The 22,473-nt window shown below is 32.5% G+C and overlaps 2 protein-coding genes across 4 annotated transcripts; one reads left to right on the plus strand and one right to left on the minus strand.

Moving 5' to 3' along the window:
- The first annotated feature begins 4,377 nt into the window (after positions 1-4,377).
- Positions 4,378-8,512, plus strand: bigmax (helix-loop-helix-leucine zipper transcription factor bigmax). Of its 3 annotated transcripts, none has more exons than XM_018462498.1 (5): positions 4,378-4,676; positions 6,207-6,359; positions 6,430-6,809; positions 6,890-7,000; positions 7,081-8,512. In XM_018462498.1, the coding sequence occupies exons 1-5, from the start codon at positions 4,640-4,642 to the stop codon at positions 7,144-7,146; spliced, it is 747 nt and encodes a 248-aa protein (XP_018318000.1). In that variant the 5' UTR covers positions 4,378-4,639; the 3' UTR covers positions 7,147-8,512. The 3 variants fall into 3 exon arrangements, with proteins under 3 accessions (XP_018318000.1, XP_018318002.1, XP_018318001.1); XM_018462500.1 differs by having other exon boundaries at positions 6,433-6,809; XM_018462499.1 differs by having other exon boundaries at positions 6,210-6,359.
- A 6,779-nt stretch (positions 8,513-15,291) lies between these two features.
- LOC108731966 (short transient receptor potential channel 4) lies at positions 15,292-22,390 on the minus strand. The gene is made up of 12 exons (XM_018462534.1): positions 22,200-22,390; positions 21,878-22,012; positions 18,732-19,069; positions 18,379-18,574; positions 17,986-18,162; positions 17,391-17,661; positions 17,212-17,317; positions 16,768-17,069; positions 16,256-16,507; positions 16,049-16,164; positions 15,698-15,856; positions 15,292-15,462 (listed from the first exon to the last, which is right to left on the minus strand). The coding sequence occupies exons 1-12, from the start codon at positions 22,245-22,247 to the stop codon at positions 15,292-15,294; spliced, it is 2,271 nt and encodes a 756-aa protein (XP_018318036.1). The 5' UTR covers positions 22,248-22,390.
- Positions 22,391-22,473: the final 83 nt, after the last annotated feature.

Consider the following 22,473-nt stretch of genomic DNA (forward strand, 5'->3'; position numbering starts at 1 on the left):
AAACCAAATAATTTTTAAAAAATTGTAAATTAATTCGACCATTTAAACAACATTCTATATTAATTGAATCGGTATAAAGCGAGTAATTTTTAGAAAAGTGTAAATTTGTTCGAATATTTCGATCGCATTCGATCCATAATGCGGTAATTCGTACATAAAGAATTTTCAGATTGAGTTTTTAGAGAAAATTTTATTTCGTGATATTGTTAAAAAATATCACGGATTAAAATATCTGAGAGAATTGATTTCGATTGTTCGTCCGGTATTACAAATACATCAATAGCTATATCGTTTTGATTCGTTATGTTTATTCAAATTAGAAAATTTATTATTTTTTTAAGACCCGTGCTATGTGAGAAACACAATTAATAATAGAAATTAAAATGCCTTTATGTAAGAGATCTGGGTTCGACTTCCGGCCGAGGTAATATTTTTCGCAATAAATTTACAGTTTTTCAGCACAGTAACATCTTGCTAATATGATGCCTGATTGTGCATCAAAAATTAAGAATTGCTTGTCAATTTAGTTCAGTTCGTGATATTATTCCAGTAGTTTAATTGCGTTTATAAGTCCAGAAAATCAATTCGGCGCGCAGTTTGAAGGACTACAAATATGGTATATATGCAAGTACATATATAGTATATATATAATTCACATTGAATTATTTAAAGCATTATAGATCTAGCTTCGACCGTTAAAGGCATTTTAATTTCTATTAGAAAATTTATTCTTTTACAAGCAAAATGTTTTATCGTCCAATTGTATCATTTATGTTCAATGTTCACATGCATGGATTGAATGAATTCGTGTGGCTAGATAAAATCAAAAAAATTTTATGATAAAAGTACCATCCCAATATTAAGACGCTGAACAACCAGAAAATATCGAAGAAGAATTTACATCGTACTAAAGAGCAAAATGTTGATGGATACTTGAAAAGATGTTAGTTTATTTTTATGAATACGCCATTTTACCAAAACAATTATGAGATGGCGTACACATTGCAATATTAATAGAAATAGATAATTATTTATAGGAATGATTCTATTTAGATAAAAGAATTATTGGGTATCATGCCATTTTTGTATATTATTATGCGGAAAAATGAAGTTTTGTTATGAATAAAATTAATAGCGTTTGTATTTATGAGAATAAATTGAAAATGGGGGACGTTCACATTTCTACATTATAAATTATAAATTATAAAAATCAAGGATATATGCAATCGGCTGCGGAAGTCTGATGGTTTACCTTACGCGATAAAGAATTATTGGTACAGTAAGAGCAATTAATGTCTTATTTGCACCGATTACCCAATTAATCTCAAAGCAGCGTAGTTAGATATTGTGAGTTATTCATGATGATACTTATTAAAAAATGAAAAATACAGATAAATATATAAGTGAATGATACTTTATATATTACAAATATGTATGTAAGTATGTCTTTATATGTATGTATATGAATGTATGTACGTACATATAAATACATATGTATATATATTTGAGTGGTACTTGCCAGAGGTGTGCATACCACACGCAGAACACTTTAATTTAAACTTTAATGGAACAATAAGATATAACGATTAATTAATTAATTAAACAATTAATTAATTAATGATAAAATAATTGAAATATATATGAAAAATATATATATAAATATATATATATAATTTTTTATCGATGTCAAAAGGAAATTAGAGAAAAAGAAAAGCAGAGATAACTTAGGGTGTAACTATAATGGGAAAACGTTGCGGTGCGCATACGTGTGAGGTGAATGTGTGATATGTATGAGAATAATATACTAAATTTGAACTTTGACGAGAATTTACGATGTGATGCTTTATCGATTTAATCGCGGGAAAGTGACCTTTATCCGAAAAATATAAAATACACGTGGGGCGTTTCTGGTTGCGAACGAGTATGTAAAACTTCATTTAATGTTACGTTGAATAGCGCATTGCGGGGGCGGGCATAGCCAAATCGTACGTGTCGGAAATTTCGAAACGCTTGTATGTTCACTTGCAAAACGTCGCGCACGACCAGCAGCGGCGTATATCACGAACATCTGTAGGATGAGACCATCCAGAAATTCGCATCGAGACTCTGTTTCGTCATTCAGGCCCCTAAGAACGAACATATAGATCCAGGATCGACATCTACAGCGGCGAATTGCATTAATATCAGTCGATACCAATTTTGGTTGGCTGGCAAACTTACATTCTCTGTAATTGATTGAGATTTTTTAAAATTATTTTACAGGTAAAAAATCACGATATCCGATAGTTTTGTGACATCCCGTATAAAAAGGACCGAGCAAGTTAATCATTGATATGATATCAGCGCAATCCAGTGCAAAAATGAGTTAGCAACTTATTCTCTATTTGCACTCCTCTTAACTCAAAGAGAAATTATCAATCGGATAGTCACTGCAAATCAAAAGTTAATTAATTTAAAAAGGTGATATTAACGTATACAATCCTAGACAACAAACAGTGTCTAAAATCAGGTCATAAGACGTTTTTTGCGTCTAAGAGACGACTTAAAGATGTCTTATATCATAATTTTAAACTGTGTTATTTGGGATGTGGAGTACTAATTATCTAATATAATTGTTCAGTACTAATTTTGGTTAATTCATGTATCTTTTTACTTAATGGATATGGATATAATTCATGGATAAAGAGGGGACAGAGAATCGCCAACCAGAGTTGGGTGACTCGGACCGTCTCGTGCAATTCAGCCTAAACATACCTCACATATACATATATATTATATGTAATATAATATACGAGGATAATATATTATATATAATATAACACCTTTAACGACGTCTTTCACTTAGCGTCGTCTTGAACAGTTCACGCTCCTCTCTTTCTCGGCTTTCCGACATAATCCGTCCCCGAACGATACAAATGTAGAACCGTGTACTACGCATATTATGGATCTAAGTTAGACGTACGATCGAATATAACAGTGAATATGCGAATTAGGAGTAGAATAATTTTCTAGACAGTAGAGAAGTGCTGTGCGCGCCGGGGGGAAAGGAAAACGAAAGGGAGGAAAGAAGGATATATATATATATCTCTCTTGGAATTACTTGCTTCACCCCGAAGCCTTGCTATCGCAAGCGTATTAATGCAAGCAACGGTCCTTGTCTCAGGTACACAATAGACAAATACCCATGATGATACCGAAATCGTGTACACTTCACGGAGACAAAAACGATGATGTAGGAACACAATTTGCCAGCGTTACGGTGAGATGCGCTGTAACGCCGAGGAATAACGGATACATTGTCTTAAATGGTTTTACGTGTATTAAAGCGATTGTAAATATATATATTAGATACACCTTATAATAAACATAATTTAACATATCTAATGTTCTAACTTCAGTCTATCACGCGTGCATTACTTGAAAAATTAAAAATTCATGTATATTTCAGGCTTAATTATTTTATAATTTTATTTTACTATATTATTTAACATTATATATATAAATAATTATAATTATTGAATTTTAATTAATTGTCATTCATTATGTGATAAAAAAGTATCTTGTAAACTCTTTGTGTTCATTTATATTATAGTATTTTAAAATTTTTTCTTATAAATTTTTGTTTAATTTTAATTTAATTTTTTCTTTTAATACACGTCACAAGTTTTGATAAGACAAGATCTTTTTGCAGTTCATCCAGTCCTCTTTTATAATCGAGATCGTTAATTATATTTATGTTATTAAAACTGTATCATATTGTCTTATATAATACTTTCAGTGATATAATTGGGCTATCAGTCTCGTGTTTTATTAATCGTTATAAAATAATTTCAAAGTTATATGATTGTTTTATAAAAAAATGTAATATCTAACATGTATATTTTACATAATTAATTAATATACTAAATAAGTCAAAAAAATAAAAAATTGTAACTAAGGTCTTCAAGTACGAAATGTGAAAAATAGTTTTTTCTTTTTGCTTATCTAATTAATCAAACGACTCGTCTATTAATGTCCATTTCTATCAAATAGATTAACTTTATTCTCAGATTAACTTTTCTAAGAATTAAAAAAAGAATCAGTTAAACCGAGAAAAGTTAATCTCTACGTTGAAAGAAAATTGGACACGATAGTTTTTACTAAACAGTCAGTGTTTTTCACATAAAATAAGCCTATTTCAACTCTAGAGAGAGAAAAAGGCGAGGGAGATGAAACTGAGATGAGCGGATGCATCAGTATTCTTTTAATTATGTTTTTTTATGCTTTTTCATCTTTCAATTGACTGCGCGCTCGTTCCATCTTGAGCGCAGAAAGTGCAACATAGCGCGGCTGAAAGGAACTAGTGTTATTCACTAGTCTTTCCATTTCCGTCAAAGATGGTAGACACCACGCAAAAGTATCATTACGAGACGAGTACGAGTATCATTACGAGATCGTTCGCGGTGTCGTGATCGAGTGTGACCGAAGAATCTTGTGCAATCTAATGTGCCTTGACCTTTCGAAATTTTCCTTCTTTACGCATTTATATCTCGAGTCGATCATTTTCTTATGATCATCCTCCGATCATAACCGTTTCATGTACGCGTTTTGATTTCCTGCTGCTTTAGCAAGAGGTAGTTGGAGTCGCGCAAGACCGACCATGGCAGATTCGTTGCACAAGGATGGATATGAAAATCGTAAGTAAATAGAAAAAAAAAAGAAAAAAACAAAGCTTTCCTTTCTGTCTGTTGTCCTATCCGTGCGATTTTCTGCACGCTTGTTCCTGCCGTTTCTGGTTACCTGCCCCGTCCTGTACTTCCTACACTCGTTCAAATTACTTGCGTTCGGTTCCCGGAGGATGAAAAGCGTAAAAGGCGCAACTCCAGGTGGAGAGAGAAATACCAGTCATTCGAGTCTATTCACCGATCACTGCGTTCAGGTTCGACCATTATACTCTTTGAACGCATCCTGACGTTCACCTTTGATGCCATTGCATAACAGTTCCGAACGCAGACATTGTTCCTAGATGATAGGGGAGGGGAAAAGCGTCCCCCACTCCTGAATTTCTTCGTGCGCAATCGAATCTGCGCAACCGACCACGTGACTTTAATAACTTCGTGTTTACATGCATATAGTGCGTCTGCTGACATCTGCTGACGATGCTGACACTTGCGTGTTGTGTTTAGCTGTTCATTTTACAAGCACTACTTTGACTAATTTTCAGCTGCATTATGTTCGTATATTTTTTTATTTAAAAAAAAACAAATATATATTTGAAAAATGTATATTAGCCATGCTTTTCTGCTGGATTCTTGTTTTATTGAAAACGCGTCGAATGAGTACATTTTTATTAAGATTTGGGGGTGAGAAGAATAAATAAATAAATAGTATTCTATAAATGGCATAGATAGTAAATAAATAAATAATATATATATTCCTAAATAAATAGTATTCCAAAATAATTTTTTAATTGCAAAAATATAAAAATTTTCAATGTAAAAAATTCAAATGTCAGAAAAGAAAAGCAGATAAAATAAGCACATAAAATAAAATAGTACGTAGATACGTATAAAAGATTCGGGAAGAAAGAAAAAATATCAAGTGAAAAGTAAGAAACAGAAATTTAAATCTATATAATAATTAATAACATATATTGTTTCGTTTATATATAAAGAGATTTGACTGTAAAACTACTACATCACTACTACACAGTTATTTATAGATATATAACTATCATCTGTCGTTAAGTGCTGATAATTCTTATTACTGATTAAACTACTCCTAGATAGAACTAGTAAAATGTGTGTGTAAATAATGTAATCATTCTTGTATTTGTTACCTCAGAAAAATAAAATATAACACAAGTTTTTAAAAAAATTTTGACGTATTTATAAAAAAAATTTTAAAAACATATTTTTTTCATCTAAACAAAAAAAAATATAATGGAGAAAAGACATGATAAGAAACATACATCAATATATTTGCAAATGCTTAGTTTTATATGTACAGTCAAACATGTGTTTCAATTAATTTTATTCCATTTGAGCCTACTTGATATATCTTTATTTTTAAAATACAATTATAGAATATTGTTACTGCTAACATTTTTTAATTCCATAATTTTTTCCATCTGTTATCTTTAAAATACAAAAAGCTATAATTAAATAAATTGTATTATCATGTATTTGAATTAAATGTATATGTGCATATTGTATGTTTGTTGAAAGCAGCTAATTTGACGATGCGTGCTAGCAGCGGTAATATAGGATCAGACAATGACATGAAACTGGAGCCGTCTAGTCCCACAGAGAAGTATACCTTCTCCCGTTGTAGTAGCACAGGGTCAGTTCACACGCCATCTTCTTCCGCACATAATACAGGTAAGTGCTTGTTTTCCACCAAGTACTTGCTCAGTAACATGATTGACTAACTGACGAATGATGTGTTCAGAAGATGAAGATAGCGATAACAAAAATTCTACTATAAGCTATAAGGAGCGTAGGAGAGAAGCTCACACGCAGGCCGAGCAGAAGAGGCGGGATGCTATCAAAAAGGGTTACGACTCTCTTCAGGATTTGGTACCAACCTGTCAGCATACAGACTCCTCGGGTTATAAGATTTCCAAGGCTACAGTACTTCAAAAATCCATCGATTACATACAGTTTCTATTGCAACAGAAGAAGAAACAAGAGGACGAACGTAATGCACTGAGAAAAGAAGTCGTTGCGTTGCGCATTATGCAGGCAAATTACGAGCAGATTGTTAAAGCACATCAGACACAACCAGGACACGCAGAAATGCGTATCTCGGACGAGATGAAGTTTCAAGTGGTAATGGAAATGGAAATTTCTTATTTCTGAAATTACTGCAATTATTTATTATTATTACTATGATTTGTATTATGTTGCAGTTCAAGGCAATAATGAATCGCCTTTTCGAAACGTTCAATATTTCTGTAGCTAACTTTACGGAATTATCTGGCTGCGTGTTCAGTTGGCTGGAGGAACAATGTAAACCTCAGGTAAACAACTATATTTTTTATACGTCCTCTATTTTATTTTCTGAATTGTATGAAATTTGATTTAAATATTAATTTCTTAGACTCTACGCCAAGTAGTACTCTCGGTACTACAACAACTCACAGTCGCTAACAATCAAATCAGCTAATCAAGTGCATTTTCGAGAAAGGTATCCGCGCGTCTGCACAATAGCAGCCTTTATATGAACAATCTTATCTGTCGATTTTGTTAAAAAACTTTCAAGATTATATATATAGTTAAGTATGTACGTGTAAATAAGTACACGTTCCAAAAAGGTAAGAGTCTTTAAAAGCCTGAATAATAAGAACATGGGTGGACTGGCCCATCAAGCAACCGAACTAAATGTGGATTCTCAGGGAAGAGATCCTTGCATTGAAAGAAAAAAATTGAAAACAAGAAAAAAATTGTGATGCATTTCAGGAAAAGCTATAAAGCTGGCCAACAATTTACCGCTTTTCTTGGAGCGCATCACATGAGAATGATTCTCTTGAAAGGCATATTTTTAATGTCTTGGTTAATTTGGTGGACACTATTTAATTTCAATTATTGAAGATATGCATTCTAGTAATAAGTAATGACTATAAGTAATACCGGAAACTATTTTTCAATCGATTTTCATAAGCTTTATATGGAAATTTATATGGAAACGTTAACCGTTTCATCTTCGAAGCCGTGTCTCCAACTTTATTTTTGGCTTTTGCAGTGTTTTTTTTATTATAATATCTAAATTTGATCATATGCGTGGCATAATTCTTTTCATTACAATTGTACGTGAAATAATCCTTTTCATTACAATTGTACTATTTTAGTATAATTTAGGAAAATTTAGTACGTCAGTCCCAAATCTATGGTGATGATTAGTACATATTTATGATTTAGTACAAAGAAGTACAAAACAGAAAGGAGTTTACGTTAATTTTGCCGTATTGGCAATTTAAATATTTGTTTAGCGATGTTTAGAAAGTACAACAGTTGAAGAAATAATTAGTGAATATGCAATGAATATGCTGCAACAGAGGAAAAATGCAGAAAATTTCCTTCTTTTTTTGTTTTGGCATTAGTACATTGGCGCTTTTTACTTAAAATACAGAGCCCTCAGTACCATTTGCTCGATGCCATTTAAAATGCCCTGAATAAAAACGCGTTCAAGTTTGTGCATTCAAATAAAATGATAAAGTTAAGAGCGCGCGCAAATCCGCGTACACTAGAAACCGTGTGCAAGAGTGGAATTTTCTAAATTTGAAAATTTCAGAAGTCAAGCAAGAACGTAATAAAACACCAGTTTTTACTTTTGCTCTTGAACGTAATCAAATGAAATGCACTTAAGAATGTACATAAAGATGTAACAACAATGGCTGTGTTCCAAAATTCACTGCCAGCGCTGAAAATCTACTGTCTACGTTACTATATATTTTCAACACTGACAGTGAATTTTGGAACACATCCAATCTTTGGAGTGTAACAATTTTATCTTCGCGCAAATTTGCACTCAAGCATATAAGAGTGTGTGATCTTTTATACGATCAACGTTCTTGGATGAAGCTTTAAATTTTTGTATCTTCTTCAACCTGTACATTCCTAGCATGTGGATAAGATTGTGTATATAAAGGCCGCTATTGTTCTTCAGAAGAATTCGTTAGATCCTTATATCTATAAAGAAAACGTGACGTACTATATAATATTTAAATAAAACCAAGTTTATAAAACAAAGAGCATACTTCTCTTTGTTTCTTCGTTCGGTTGACGATATAGCAGATTTTTTATAATCCAATAATAAAACAAAATTAAATTAAGTTCAGATTTAATGAGAAACATTAATTTTTTTTCATTGCATATTCATTAGTGCAATGTTTGATGGTTTAGTTAATATATACGATCTTGAAAAAAAAAAATTACGTATTATTTTTATATTTAGTATAATATTTAAGTTTTATGTGAATTGTCTCTAACATGGATATCCTTCAATTCGTGGATAATTAGCATCTTGTTGTGATTTGTGAAGATAATTCTGAGATAATATCTTTAAGTTGAGATCTTTAGACATTAATATATAAGTTACCAAAAGAGATGTGCATTGCATGCATTACAGGTATAATGCATAAGGGAAAAATATAAATAAAAATTTATTTTATATACATAATAGTTGATATGGTTATTATCAATAACTGATGTCGAATATTTTTACCAGATCTTTTATTGCATACACTTTGCGATAAACGAATGACATATAGTGTATATATGTATATGTATGTACATCTGATTATGTATAACAGATTTATAACATATTATATATTTACAATGAACGAATATATACACGATTGAACTCTCGTGTGTATATTGTATGTTAATCTCTCCTCTCCTTTATATTGCAATCAGGATTCTCTCTTGTAAAAATATAATGTTTGTCGAAAGTATAGGTATAAATATTCTTTTCGATGATCGTTAGTTGTATTAATTCCGCTTATTATGTTTTATTTCCACACTTTAATTTTATGATTATGATTGTTATAAGAAACTTCTTCTAAATGTTTGCACATTTAAATCTTTTGCTTTGCAATTTAATTTAAATTTATCAGGTGTATATGTAACTTAAATTTTATCGGATTCTGTGGGCATACTTTCTTCTTGTGCGATATCGTTCAATGGTATCGCGGCTCTGTTCGCGTTATCAAACTCTCCTCGGGGATTTGCTCGACATCGCCTTTTAGATCTCCTTTCTGGCGGGCATAATAAATTTCGAAAAGCATAAAAGTAGCAGACCAGCATCACGATCATTATTGTGAAACAGAAGATCGAGAGAACAATGACAGCGATAGTAAGTCCATCCATTTCGCCTCGCGAATTTGACGCTGTTGATGCTGTAACAAAAATTTATTTAATACATTTTAATTTTGTTTGCAGTAAATCTGATCGATTAAACGCTGTAAAAAAACATTGTTTTTTTTCTTTGATTTGTAATTTGTAGTTCGAAAAAGTGACCTTAATAGGGACTATCGGAAAACGATAATACATTTTCCATTACTGCGTAAAAATTAATTAAGATTTTTTAAATTTAATTGACTATTATTAGATACTGTTCTTTCTTAATTATTTGTTAATTTCGTTTTACTGACGACTAATAGTCGTCAGTAAAAATGCCAGTAAAAATGTCAGTAAAAATGCCAGTAAAAATGCCAGTAAAAATGCCAGTAAAACATTAATGTTTTACTGGCATTCACATTAAGGTTTTTCTTATCATATATGATAATGTTTGCATTTATTCGTTAAGTTTTAAACTTAATATGTAATATACCATAACAAAATTATTTATTCGAGAGAGATAGATTCTCTATATTAATTCCATCTCTGTCAGTATACCGAACTGTCGGTTAGATCGAATGCGTAGAATTTTTTATGTCTTTCGATCATCGCAAAAGCGAATGTAATCGAAAGATAGGATGACTGGCGGAAAATTGAGCAAGAAGGGAAAAAGTAATTCCACGCTGTCGCAATCATCACTGCAGACCTTACCCTTTTTCACATTCGACGAATCACATTTCCTTTTTTTTATTTCTTTTTTCGATGTGTACGAGACACTTTCGCTCGATCGAGCAATTATCTACTTGAACATTTCTACTTGAATTCTAACACTTCTAACCAATCCGAATATATTCTTTTTACTACATCGAAATAAAGATAGTAACGGGCAAGCTCTATATCTAAGAAAGTACACGTAAAAGTACTTAAGGAGAGAAACGCATTTTATTGCGGACGAAAGAGAACGCGGAGATCCTCGTGTACATAATACATACATTAAAACGTGTGCAACCATAAATTTGCGAATAACTTTAATGGACACCGATATAAAGGATCGCGTGTTTTTCACATAAATCTTAGGTGTCTGTCAAACGATGTATATCTTCAGATTTATCACTTAGGGAATTTCATGTTGGAAATGTCGGACACATGGTATGTCAGAGCTTTGCGCGATGTTAAACATCACTGTGTAAAATGAACATTTCTTTGCTACACGAACTGTGCGCGAAATTTATGAATTACAAGACCAGACATTTCTCAATATAGCGCGAAGGGATCTGGAATTAAAACAATTCCTGGAAAATAGAGAGAGAGAGAGAGAGAGAGAGAGAAGGGGGGGGCGACACATTAAATCGCTATTTTTTATATATATGAAATATATTTTATGTAAAGTAAGAGAGGAAAAATATATACAATATATTATATATGATATCTCTTTATTATATCATGGAACTAAAAATCCTCTTTGTGAAAGATATGTTTACGACTTCCGATTCATCATTCTTTTATATGAATCCCCCCTCGCAAAACCGCTGAGTCTATTCGTAAATATTAGTTCCTTGAAGCAGTAAAAGCATCCTAAATGGCACACTTGCCTTTGGAGCTGAGAAGCTCCATGTCCCTTTGATAATAATTTATATAGAGGATCTAATTTTATATTGATTGAAGATGATGCTTTATATTATACTATAAGAAGCTTTTTACATGTAATAGAAACGTAATTTTAATATACGTTCAAAATAATCCAGATTAAAGTGATATTAATGTACGCGCAAATATACAAATGTAAAAAATTTTGACGGAATAACAGAAATAAATGAAATTTGTGGAAAGACTATGTAAGTTCCATTTAAATGACTGTCCATAATTCAATCTCCTTAAGATTGTACATTATAATCAGTGTTATTTTTACTTTATATTTCATTTTTGTTATCAGTATATTTCTAGATATGAATCTTGGAAGATGTTTTCATTTTTCATCCCCTATTAATCTTCAAACGGTGTTATTTCAAAATACTGTGTTATCGAGTGTGTCATGATAAAAATAGATAAATGTACGATATATCTCTGTTTTGTGTGCGTTTTTCAAATTACTTTCGTGACTATACAGATTCATACCGTTACTCCATTTAGGGCTGGTTGTTCCATCTTTGGATAAACTATGTGGTAATTTATCTACTGGATAAACAAAAGAGTAAAAAAATAAGAGCATAAGGGAGTAAGAGAGTAAGACAATGAGCTAAAGTTACCGAGAAGTGTAGGATTAAGCCAGCTTTAATCCGAGTTATTTGTCGTGAGGATTAATAATGGCTGCGTTCAGCAGAGAAAACTAATCATTTAGCGCTTAGTGATTCTTTAATACGGTTCTTACCTTCAGTTCTTTACTGGATTTAAGTGTAGGAACTAATTATATTGAAGAATCACTAAGCGCTAACTGATTAGTTTTCTCTGCTGAACGCAGCCAATGTCAGGAAAAATTATCGGAGAATATATAAGAAATGGGGATTTGTTTTTAATGCCTTCGAGTAAAACGACTGAAATTAACGAAGTATAAGATAAACATAAACAGTTCTCAGCATAATTCTTATCCGAGGAAATTACCGATTATGTATAACATATTATACATATACAGACATATATATATGTATATATTCTATAAATATATGTACAGGCATATGTATATGTCGTATATATGTATGTATATATAAAATAAAACGGTCATCAATTAAATGATTTTCTCCTCACCTATGTTTTTATGATATCGTACGGGATTCTCGATCCTTCATCCTCCTTTAGTACGGTTTATGGACGTGGAGTGTTCGATTTTCGTGCACATCATTGAGCTTCGTCTCGCTCCCATTCACCTCAGACTCGGCAAATTGAATGCCATTGGACTTCCGTTCCTCGACATTTCAAAGCATTCTCTCGTCCTACTGATCCCACATATCCTACACAGCAGCTGACAGGAGCTTAGTCTATTTTACTTCAACACAACGTTTAGGAACCGGCTTGACGTTGAATAATTCGCATTTGGATATCAAGATAGCATTACGATACCGCGCGGTAAACCGATTAAAGGAAGAATTTCGAGAGAGAGTTCCGTACATCATTTCAATAATTATTTTCCAAATTGCATAGAACTCTTCGTAGTCACTTCTAACAATCACTATAAATCAGGAAAATCAATAAATTTCCTCTTCAAGTTTGTAATCAATTTTTTCACACTCCCATGAGATTAACGCTAATTACAAAGTGACGCTTTTAAAGCAATGAGAAAACTTCGGTGCTTTATTTAAACTGAGAATAAGTTCGTCAACTTCTTTCCTTTTGAAGTCACGTGATAGATAATTGCAGCGTTGACGAAAAATCGATATGAAGACAAAATTAATTTTTATTTTTAATACCAGTCGCAGAGAAATCTCTGTTACTTATAACGTTGTTTACAGCGCGAGTGTTGCGTGCAAACTGTGACAGCGAACAGTCCATTGTAATACTCTGTCTGCGCATCCTCATGAACTCCTGCTGCTCTCTCCCACTCACATCCCTTCTCGCTCCACTCATCCCTTCATAGTATGCAACAATCCTTGATAAAAAATTCACCTTTTTGATGTATGAATAATTCATTTTGCTCTCAATGAATTGATTACTTTCGCGCAATATTTATTTTTCCATTACGTTTGAAGAATCTTTTTGATTGCTATTTGTTTCCTTTTTATGTTTCCTAAATATTAAATCCTTTCAGCGTTTATAAACTTCTATATGTATTAATTTATTGAGAGAATTTTATTCTGTTTTTTTTACACGTTTATTATTTTTATCAGATTTTTTAATACATATAAATTTAACTATCATATTACAATAACTCTTTAAATAAAATGACAGTTTATATTGATGAAAATGTAAAAAAATCATTAATTTTTCGGAAATAATTAACAAAATTAGAAATAATTTCTTTTTACTTTTGCTTGAAAATAAACTATATATAGATAAATAATCTACTCTTAATTAATCAATAAATAATATTCTTCTCGATATATACAGTATTATAGTAGTAAATTATGCATTTGTGTTTTAATCGTGTTGAAATATCCTCATTGTATTGACGCATAGGCTGGATAATCAATGTTCGTTGCATGAAATGTCACCTACTGTCGAAGCTTTCGATTAATCGGTGCTATATTGAAATTGTCGAGAGCTTTCTAGTTATAGTTTCCTCGATAACGTTATTACTCGCTATGTTCGTTGGCAATGGAAATTTTTTTTATGTTTCAGCTGAATGAGATTTCCTCTCGTCGAATATCGTATTTGTCGCTTGCTTGACGGAATAATTTTTTTTCTTCCCTCATCACAATTTTCGGCAACATCGCGCTATCTCCCTTCGACAAACATGTTTCCCTCGAGCAAAATCCCCAGTTAAATATTTCAGACTATGATAGCTAAGATTAGAATTTAGATTGAAGACAGAATCATTTCCGCAGATTATACTGAAAAATTAGCTGTATACAGAGCTAAAACGCTGCCTTAGATCTTAGAAATGAGCTCTCTTCATGTCAAAAGAAAAAAGAAAATTTATGCAAACGTATAAACTTTGTTGTTCTCTGAAGATCTTGTTGGAAGAATATCTTGAAAGTAGAAATTGCAAAACGTAATATTACGAGATTACGATGGAAATAAGTTGCAAATTGCTGAACAATCACGTCTTTTAATGGCGGATATGCAGGCGCACCAAACCATACCATGGTATATAATACACTTCGTTAGTTGTGTCTGACGCATGAAACGTGTAAATTGCGTTGCCACAAGCACATTATTGCACACAAATTATTAATAACGGTTGCTAGGGTAAGTGGCAAATAATTCATCAGAAGATTATAAAGGTAGGGATGGAAATAAATTCCCGATGGAAATAATTCATCGGTCTCGAAATGTAAATTTAACTTGTCATTTTGATCCTTTCTTCGCTCGATTACTCGAAAAGGTCAATTCACTCTTTTCGATATCTCCTATAACCGATCTTGGTGAAAGTTGCCTGTAAATTAGATTCACAATCATTCACTATAGGAAATTGCTTCTGCATAATGGCATGAACTGTCAATGCCTTCCGATTACGTGCAAAATCTATCTGTATTGTATAATAATCTCTGTTCTTTTCAGGATAATATTTTGAAAAAAATACAATTCTTTCAAAGAGAATGTATTTTTCAAACATCAAACGGCTCCATCTAATAAGTGATGTTTATCGCTTGTTACAAATATAATTTATTTATTAATTCATAAAATAAATCGTAGTGAAAATAAACTACCTTTATTTGGTACCGATAAAAAAATATTTCTTATTTCCTATAAAGTGTAAAAACTATTAATGTTCATTACAGATATTGAAGTCTTGTCACGCTTTCTGATATGCACTGTGCAAAGAATTACAAAATTTATATGAAGAAGTAAATAAAAATATCTCTTAAAGATAAAATCTTTTTCAAGATGGACTAAGAGCTTCCTTTAGAATGTTGCTAAATTCTTTTAATTCCTTTCTCAACTTTTGTATATCCGTTTCTTCCATTTTCTTTTCGTGTCGACGGAGATAACGTTGTACTAGTTGTGTCATGACTTCTGCGAATCTTTCATCCTTTTTTTCTTCTAGATCTTCCTGTAATAAAATGTGGATTAAATAAATAAATCGTACCTCTGCTTTTATTTATTAATCATAAATCGATCTATTGTGATAACAGTAAAGCTTATAAATAAATGAAACACGAATGAAATGCCAAGAAGAGAAACGAAAAATTATTCAATGTGAAATGTATATTTCTGTTTTTTGTAAAATTTAATATTTGATTTAATAATATTAAATCAGCATTGGTTTTTGGAAATAGTATACTGACTATATAGCAACAATTTATAAAATCCCATCGTGCCCGTTTACCAGGTGGTGGTTTAATGAATATTTTTATGTATTCGATCACTGGCCGCAATCCCGTGAAAATTGAGAAAATGCAGAATGGAGGTGGAAGCGTTGTTGTAAGCATGAAATCGACGTAAGCCTGAAAAATTAGAGTGATAGAGGGTCATATGCTATTGACATTTATAAATGGTCTACGATTTATTATTTTAACTTCACACGTCTCTCTCATTTTTCGCATATTTTACATGACTCACAGCTCGAAAAAAAATTGTTTTCCAATATAAAAAATAAACGTCGAATGTATGTACAATATTTATAAATTTTCACTAACTTCAGTACGACCAAAAATCCACTCTACATTGACATTATCAGTCACTTTGGTGAAAGTATTCGCCATACATGCAATTAGCATATTCAAAACGATTACCACGGAAATAAATTGGAAACCTGAAAAATAGAAAGCAGGTTATTAAGACGGTTATCTATAAAATATATTTTCGTAGATTGTCAGTATTAATGAAATAGTAAATGCACTTACTGGCAAAAGCAAGATAACCGATAAATTCGGTGAAGCTATGATGATTAATTATTGTCTCTGAGTCCCTTTCACCTGGAAGATTTTCGATAATCACGTCGGCACTTTCTACGGGACTCATACAAAAAACAGCCCAAAAAAGAGTCTTTAGAGTAGATTTGAAATCGACGAAAGAACTTTCTTGCTCGATTTTTAGTTTTGATTCGTCATCAGTCTGCACCATTCCATTATAATATTGATAAAGGTGACACAATCCTGAGGAAACGTGTCAAGTTCATAAAACAGGCTTTAAAACAATGTAAAAAGCGCTTTTTTGAACGATCTTTTTTTTATAGATTTGCAGACACTAATTTTTTTAATATAGAAAACTCTGGAACAATTTTACTTTAAAATTATGTATATATAAAATAATTTATAATTAAATAAAATTTTATATTAAAATTAAATAAAATTTCGCAATTATTCCATTGATGCAAAGAAACTTTTTATATAGGTCAATATGTGTCATATCTTACCAATTGTAAATGCCATAACGATGATACCGAATATTGCAACAAAATGACCGACATCTCTAATCATTTTAACTAAAGAAAGTTGCAAAGGTCCTAGATCATAGTCTAGTTGGCAGATAAATAACAATTTAAAAAAGGCCATGATTGTTGCGATACAAAATATCCCTTCCGCTATCAAAGTCGGATCGTATTTATGCCAGTATTTTCTTTCTAAATCACGTTGATCATTTATTCTAACGTCGAATGCGGCAACTATCCAGAAGAGAAACGTCAGAATAAACAACACGATCATAACAAGCTCATACCTGCATTATACAGAAAGAATATTTATATAAAAATGATCATAAATTATATATTAATTAGATTATAAAATTTGCAATATGATTTTTTATGTTTAAGATTTAATATTAATTAATTACGATTATCATCAATTAACTCTCGTCTTACCAGTTTGTACGCGTTCTAAAGCATCTAATCGGACCGTCTACAATACAGAGTCGAACAAATGCTGCTGTGTATGACATCACGTAAATAGCTAGAACCCATTCGTATCCTGAAGGAATAAGTTGACTTAAAAAGAAACTTGATCAAGATCTAAGTTTAATCGGAGGTAATTAGACGTGCACCAGTGTTGGGTGGTCCACGAAGCTGTTCGATTTTGTCGCTTTGCGACTGCAAAAACACGAACGTGAGAAATATCAAGTAATTCGCCACAGAGGAGAGACATTTGTTAACCGGGATTTCATAAAACTTGGCCTGTTTCGAGTTTGGTGCGAGCAATATGACGAACGCCATGATTGGTAGCATGCCAATCCGCGGAATTATCGTCAAGCACTTGAGCAACGTATTTCTGACCTTCCATTCGTGCCACGTGTCGATCCACTTGCTCTCGACGAGCTGCAAGAAAATCAAATATAACTTCTTGATGGAACTTCTTAATTTGCGAAAACTTTCGTGATGAAGTTTGCAAAATATTTTTATGAGATAGTTCTGTACTTAAAAATTTATTTTTGGCAAGTACTATATAAAGTTAAGCTTTGATTTTACTATGTAAATTCTATAAAATCCGATAAAAAATATTAAAATTAAGGAAGAAAGACATAAAATAATTTTGATTTTTCATTTTAAATAAAAAGGCTTTTAAATTTGAATTATCTAGTACTACAGCAGTATTTTCCATAAGACTTCGCCTAAATATCGATTATCACATTGTTGTGATACCTGTTGTACATTCGGATGAGCCACAAAGGTTTTTTGTTCGTAATCCAAAGCTAATAAGAGTCGAGGATATTCGAAACTAGAGGTACGACCGAAACCAACGATTTGTTTTAATATACATTGAACTTCTTCGGCGGTACGAGCGCAATCGATCAACTCTGTAGCGAATTCAGACACCTCCTTTAACACAAAACTAAGTGGATTATTAACTTTTTATAAGCAACATATAATATCTTGATATATCGCAAATATCATCGAAATATATTAATGATAGGTAATTTATCATTCTTCTCCTACAGATTGTCTTTTTTATTTAATTAAATGAATAATTTGATTTATTTGGCTGATAATTATTAATATCCAATAAATTTGAATGAGGAATAAGATTTCACTAACATTGGACAATGCTTTATAATCAGGATAGAATTCTTTATCAAATGAAGCTTCCTTACTAAGCTCGGCCGATAATTGAAAAGCTTTTAGGATTGGATCTTCTTCGGTTTGACAAAGGTATATTGGATTCGATATTGCCCTATATATAAACAATCTCATTTTTTCTAAAGTCACGATATCGCCCTTTTCCCTTTCTGGTCTGCGAAATAAATTAATAATTTATAAAATATTTAATGAAATCATTATTTAATAAGTTATTTAATTGCGATATTTTCAACTAGTCGTGACTTGAATGAAAACATTTATAAATTAAATTTATGAGCCTTCAAACGTCTCGGTATACAACGGTATCGTACTTGCAAACCTCGTCACAGTTGCAACTAGGCGGATGTGGTTTCTGCAGAATGTGACGTCGAAATCTGAGTATATCAATCATCTCGAAACGCCCGTATTGTGCCGCCACCGCGAGCGGTGTTGTATCGTCCGGGAAATCGGGGCTGTGAGTGACACCGGCATACTCGAGACCCGGTGTCAATTCATTCAGCTTATTCAATATCAGCACAGCGATCCTCACTTGATTATCTCTGATTGCATGCAGATGCGTGTCACCCGGATCGATATCTGGATGAGACAACAGATACTCAACCATCGCTGTATTTCTGTCGTTAACAGCAATATGCAGCGCACTAACACCCTGAAAATGAGGCATTCAATTAAGGCTCCTGAATACTCACCTTAGCCATGTTGAATCGTGATGTCATAAACGAAAAATGTGTCGTAAGCGACATGTTTATTTTTTTTTTGCATGCCATTTATAAATAAAGACAATTTAGATAAAATGGAATAATGATCGCTGTAAAACACTTGTAAAAATAGGTCGAGACTATCATTATCTCCTTTGATGGTTAGTAAATAGTTGTAAAAGGCACGTAAAGTGGCGTTTATGAATTTTTACTCAATGCGAATGCGTAACCTATTTTCACTTTACGACTTTTTGGACTGTTTACCTACTGACTGTCAGTCAGTAAATAGTCGGGAGAGATAAGGATGGTCTTGGCCCATTTTTACAAGTGTTTTATTGCGTTCTCATTATTCCGTTTTATCTAAATTGTCTTTTTTTACAAATGACAAGAAACATCAACGTGTCATTTCTCATTTATGACGTCACGATTCAATATGGCTGAGGTGAGAACTCAGCCATAATTTTATTAATTGACGAAGGAAGTTCGCTCATAAATTAGAAAAAAAATTGAGAGTAAAGAGAAATAAAGCGAAACACAATAGATGATTCTCCAAAACTTTTTTTTTCCGTGTGTTTCTATTGTCCCGCTACAGATAATTGTCGATAATCGAAGTAACGGAAATAACGATTTGCATAAGAAAATGCAAAGCGGGATATGGCCATAATGGTTGAATGACCGAAAAATTCTGGACTTTCTCGAAATTCTTTCTTGCCACGGTCTCTTCCTGTAGTAAGATCGACTTTTAGAAGGCTATCAGCTCCACTCTTTTTCTCGGTTGTGTCCCTTTTTGTAGGAAGAATGGCTCGACGACGTTTCTCGCCCATCTGCGGTGCGTTTACAGAGGCGGATCCCAACAATGGGCCAGTACCATTGTTGTCGGCGACACCAGTCACAATAATATTCACTGATATTTTGGCTTTTCGACAGGCCCCTGGGAATATCCATGTACATCCACACGCCTAACGACAATAACAGATCGTGATATATGTTCGCCAAAAGTTCTTGTTAGCTGTCCCTTAACAATAGACAGCTGCCGCCTTTAATGCATGACTCGGCCAGATTTTACGCCCTGCTAAATATTTGTTTGTCATTTGTTTTTGCGATTTTTCTTTTGTGAAGGATAAATCGTAAACAAAAACACTCGGCAGAATGATTGAGGTGTGTTCTATTGGATTAACGTGTGATAATCCTTTTACGGATGCTTAACTTCATACTTTTTTAACACACACTTTATACTTTTTTTATATATTACATTTCTATTTTATTAAAAAAAAATAGTTTAAAGGGACAAATGTTCTATCAGAGAATAATGGGACAAATTGGCGCATCACGAAATTCGCGATGTTTATTGATGTATCATAGATCACGCCAAGGCACACAAGTAGAGCGTGAAAGAGCTTCCGATGTCAAGAGAATTCCCATATAGAATTTATAATAGGGCGAGCCATTTGAATAATTTTTATCAGGTCTCAGTTGAAACCATTGTCTTGTAAAAAGACGGCCTAAAATATAGCTGAAGATACATGGAGAACACCCAGCTTCCTCCTCTCTGTGTATTTCTCTCTTTCTTCCATCGAATTCCCTCTTCTATCTCTCTCCCTCTTCCCGCTCTCTCTTTTTCTCCTCTCCTTCCATTCGCGTGCCGTCTCTCTTTGTGCCGCTTCGGCTTTTCGATCTCAAAGTCAAAGCGAGAGTTTGGTCGCTTTTCTGGAATCCTCTCAAAGAGAGAGAGTGAGAGAAGCACACTGAGATGGTTACCGTGCTGACCGAATGGATGGAGGAAACATTCCACGGGGGGTATGTGTTCCTCTATAGGGTAAAGATCTGATTGTGAGATAACTGGACTTCGCATCGCCTTCATTCTCTTCGTTTTGTCTCCCTTCTTCCTATATTGGTTCCGCCGTTTCTTGCACGAAGTAAACCACACGAGTTTGTAAAAGATTTTAAAACAGTTGGATTCGCTCTTTAAGATATATAAATAAATATGTTTAGATTATATAAAAACTTTTATCGAAAATCAATAAAATTTTTTTTAAATAAAAATTAATTTTTTTTATTAAAAAATTACGCATTAATATTTTTCAATAACGTAAATTATTATTGCAAGTGATAAACTAATTCGGTATCTGTACTGCAATTCATTTTTCTTGATTCTCTTTTTGCTGAGCATCAAAGAATAAGTAAAACGGTAGAACGGTAGACCATTTTAAATTGCATCAAGCGATCTTAAAGAAAAGGTTGAAAGATGACAGAGATAACCTGAACACTGACAAACCTGCGAAAAACCTATTTCCCTTTGAAGCGCAGTGTCTTTTCCGTGAATCCTAACATAAGTGACGGTCGTTTAAATCACGGAGTCAGTGACAAAAAAGGTAAATTTGGAAATCTTTATGAGCTGTTTAAGAGTTTAGTTTGAAGCCGCCATTCGTATGGCTTCATGGGTAGTCCAACAAATCAAATAGAAACTAGATGGACTCTGATGGCTAATAATTTATGGAAAACTCATTCCGTCATGGTATAATTTAGCGATCGGCAATTTGCACATTATAATAGTATTTATTCGCTTCATTTCCTTATTTTGCAAATAATATTTTATAATCATTGTTGATAATTTTAATGATTAATTGCAAATCAGGAAAGAACTTCATAGACTTTCGATTCCACACAAATGTATTTCCTCAATTTACTCAATAATCTTTTTTTGACATTAATTTTTTATACCTTTTCAAAATTAGAAAATTACAAATTTACATACTTACTTGAAAATCGATGGCATTTATATTGAAATCCGGATGTTTCTCTAAGAATAGTCGCGCTTCAGTGATACTTCCGTCGTCGACAATTTCAAAGAACCTTTTCTCAAGTTCTTGCAAATGCGGAAACATCACACCAGGCTGCAATAAAATAACCTTGAAATAAACCTACAGGGATGTATCATATCATCTTTTTTTTCCTTTTCATTAAAAAAAATTAAATAAAGGAAAAGGGGGAGAGAGAGAGAGAGAGAGAGAGAGAGAGAGAGAGAGAGAGTGAAAGAGAAAGAGAGAGAATTATCGGTGCCAACCTTTTAGTTAATCTTACATTTTCAAGTTCGTCCTCTGTTCCGGCTGTTGTCTCGTTATCCGTCATCACGAGTGATGCTAAATTATATTGGATTCTCACGATTATATAAAACAAGATCTATTTCTGAAATATAAATCGAATCGCTCGAAAAATTCAGACATTAAGTATAAAAATCTTTTAGAACAAAAAAATATCAAAGATATTCTTCATGTTAATTACATTTTGTTTCGACCTATTGGTGCAGTATAGAATTGAAGTTGCTTTCATAGAATTTTTTAAGTAAAAAAAAAAA

Source organism: Mycetomoellerius zeteki, unplaced genomic scaffold (assembly GCF_001594055.1).
Source record: "Mycetomoellerius zeteki isolate Tzet28-1 unplaced genomic scaffold, Tzet1.0 scaffold145, whole genome shotgun sequence".
NCBI lineage: Eukaryota > Metazoa > Arthropoda > Insecta > Hymenoptera > Formicidae > Mycetomoellerius > Mycetomoellerius zeteki.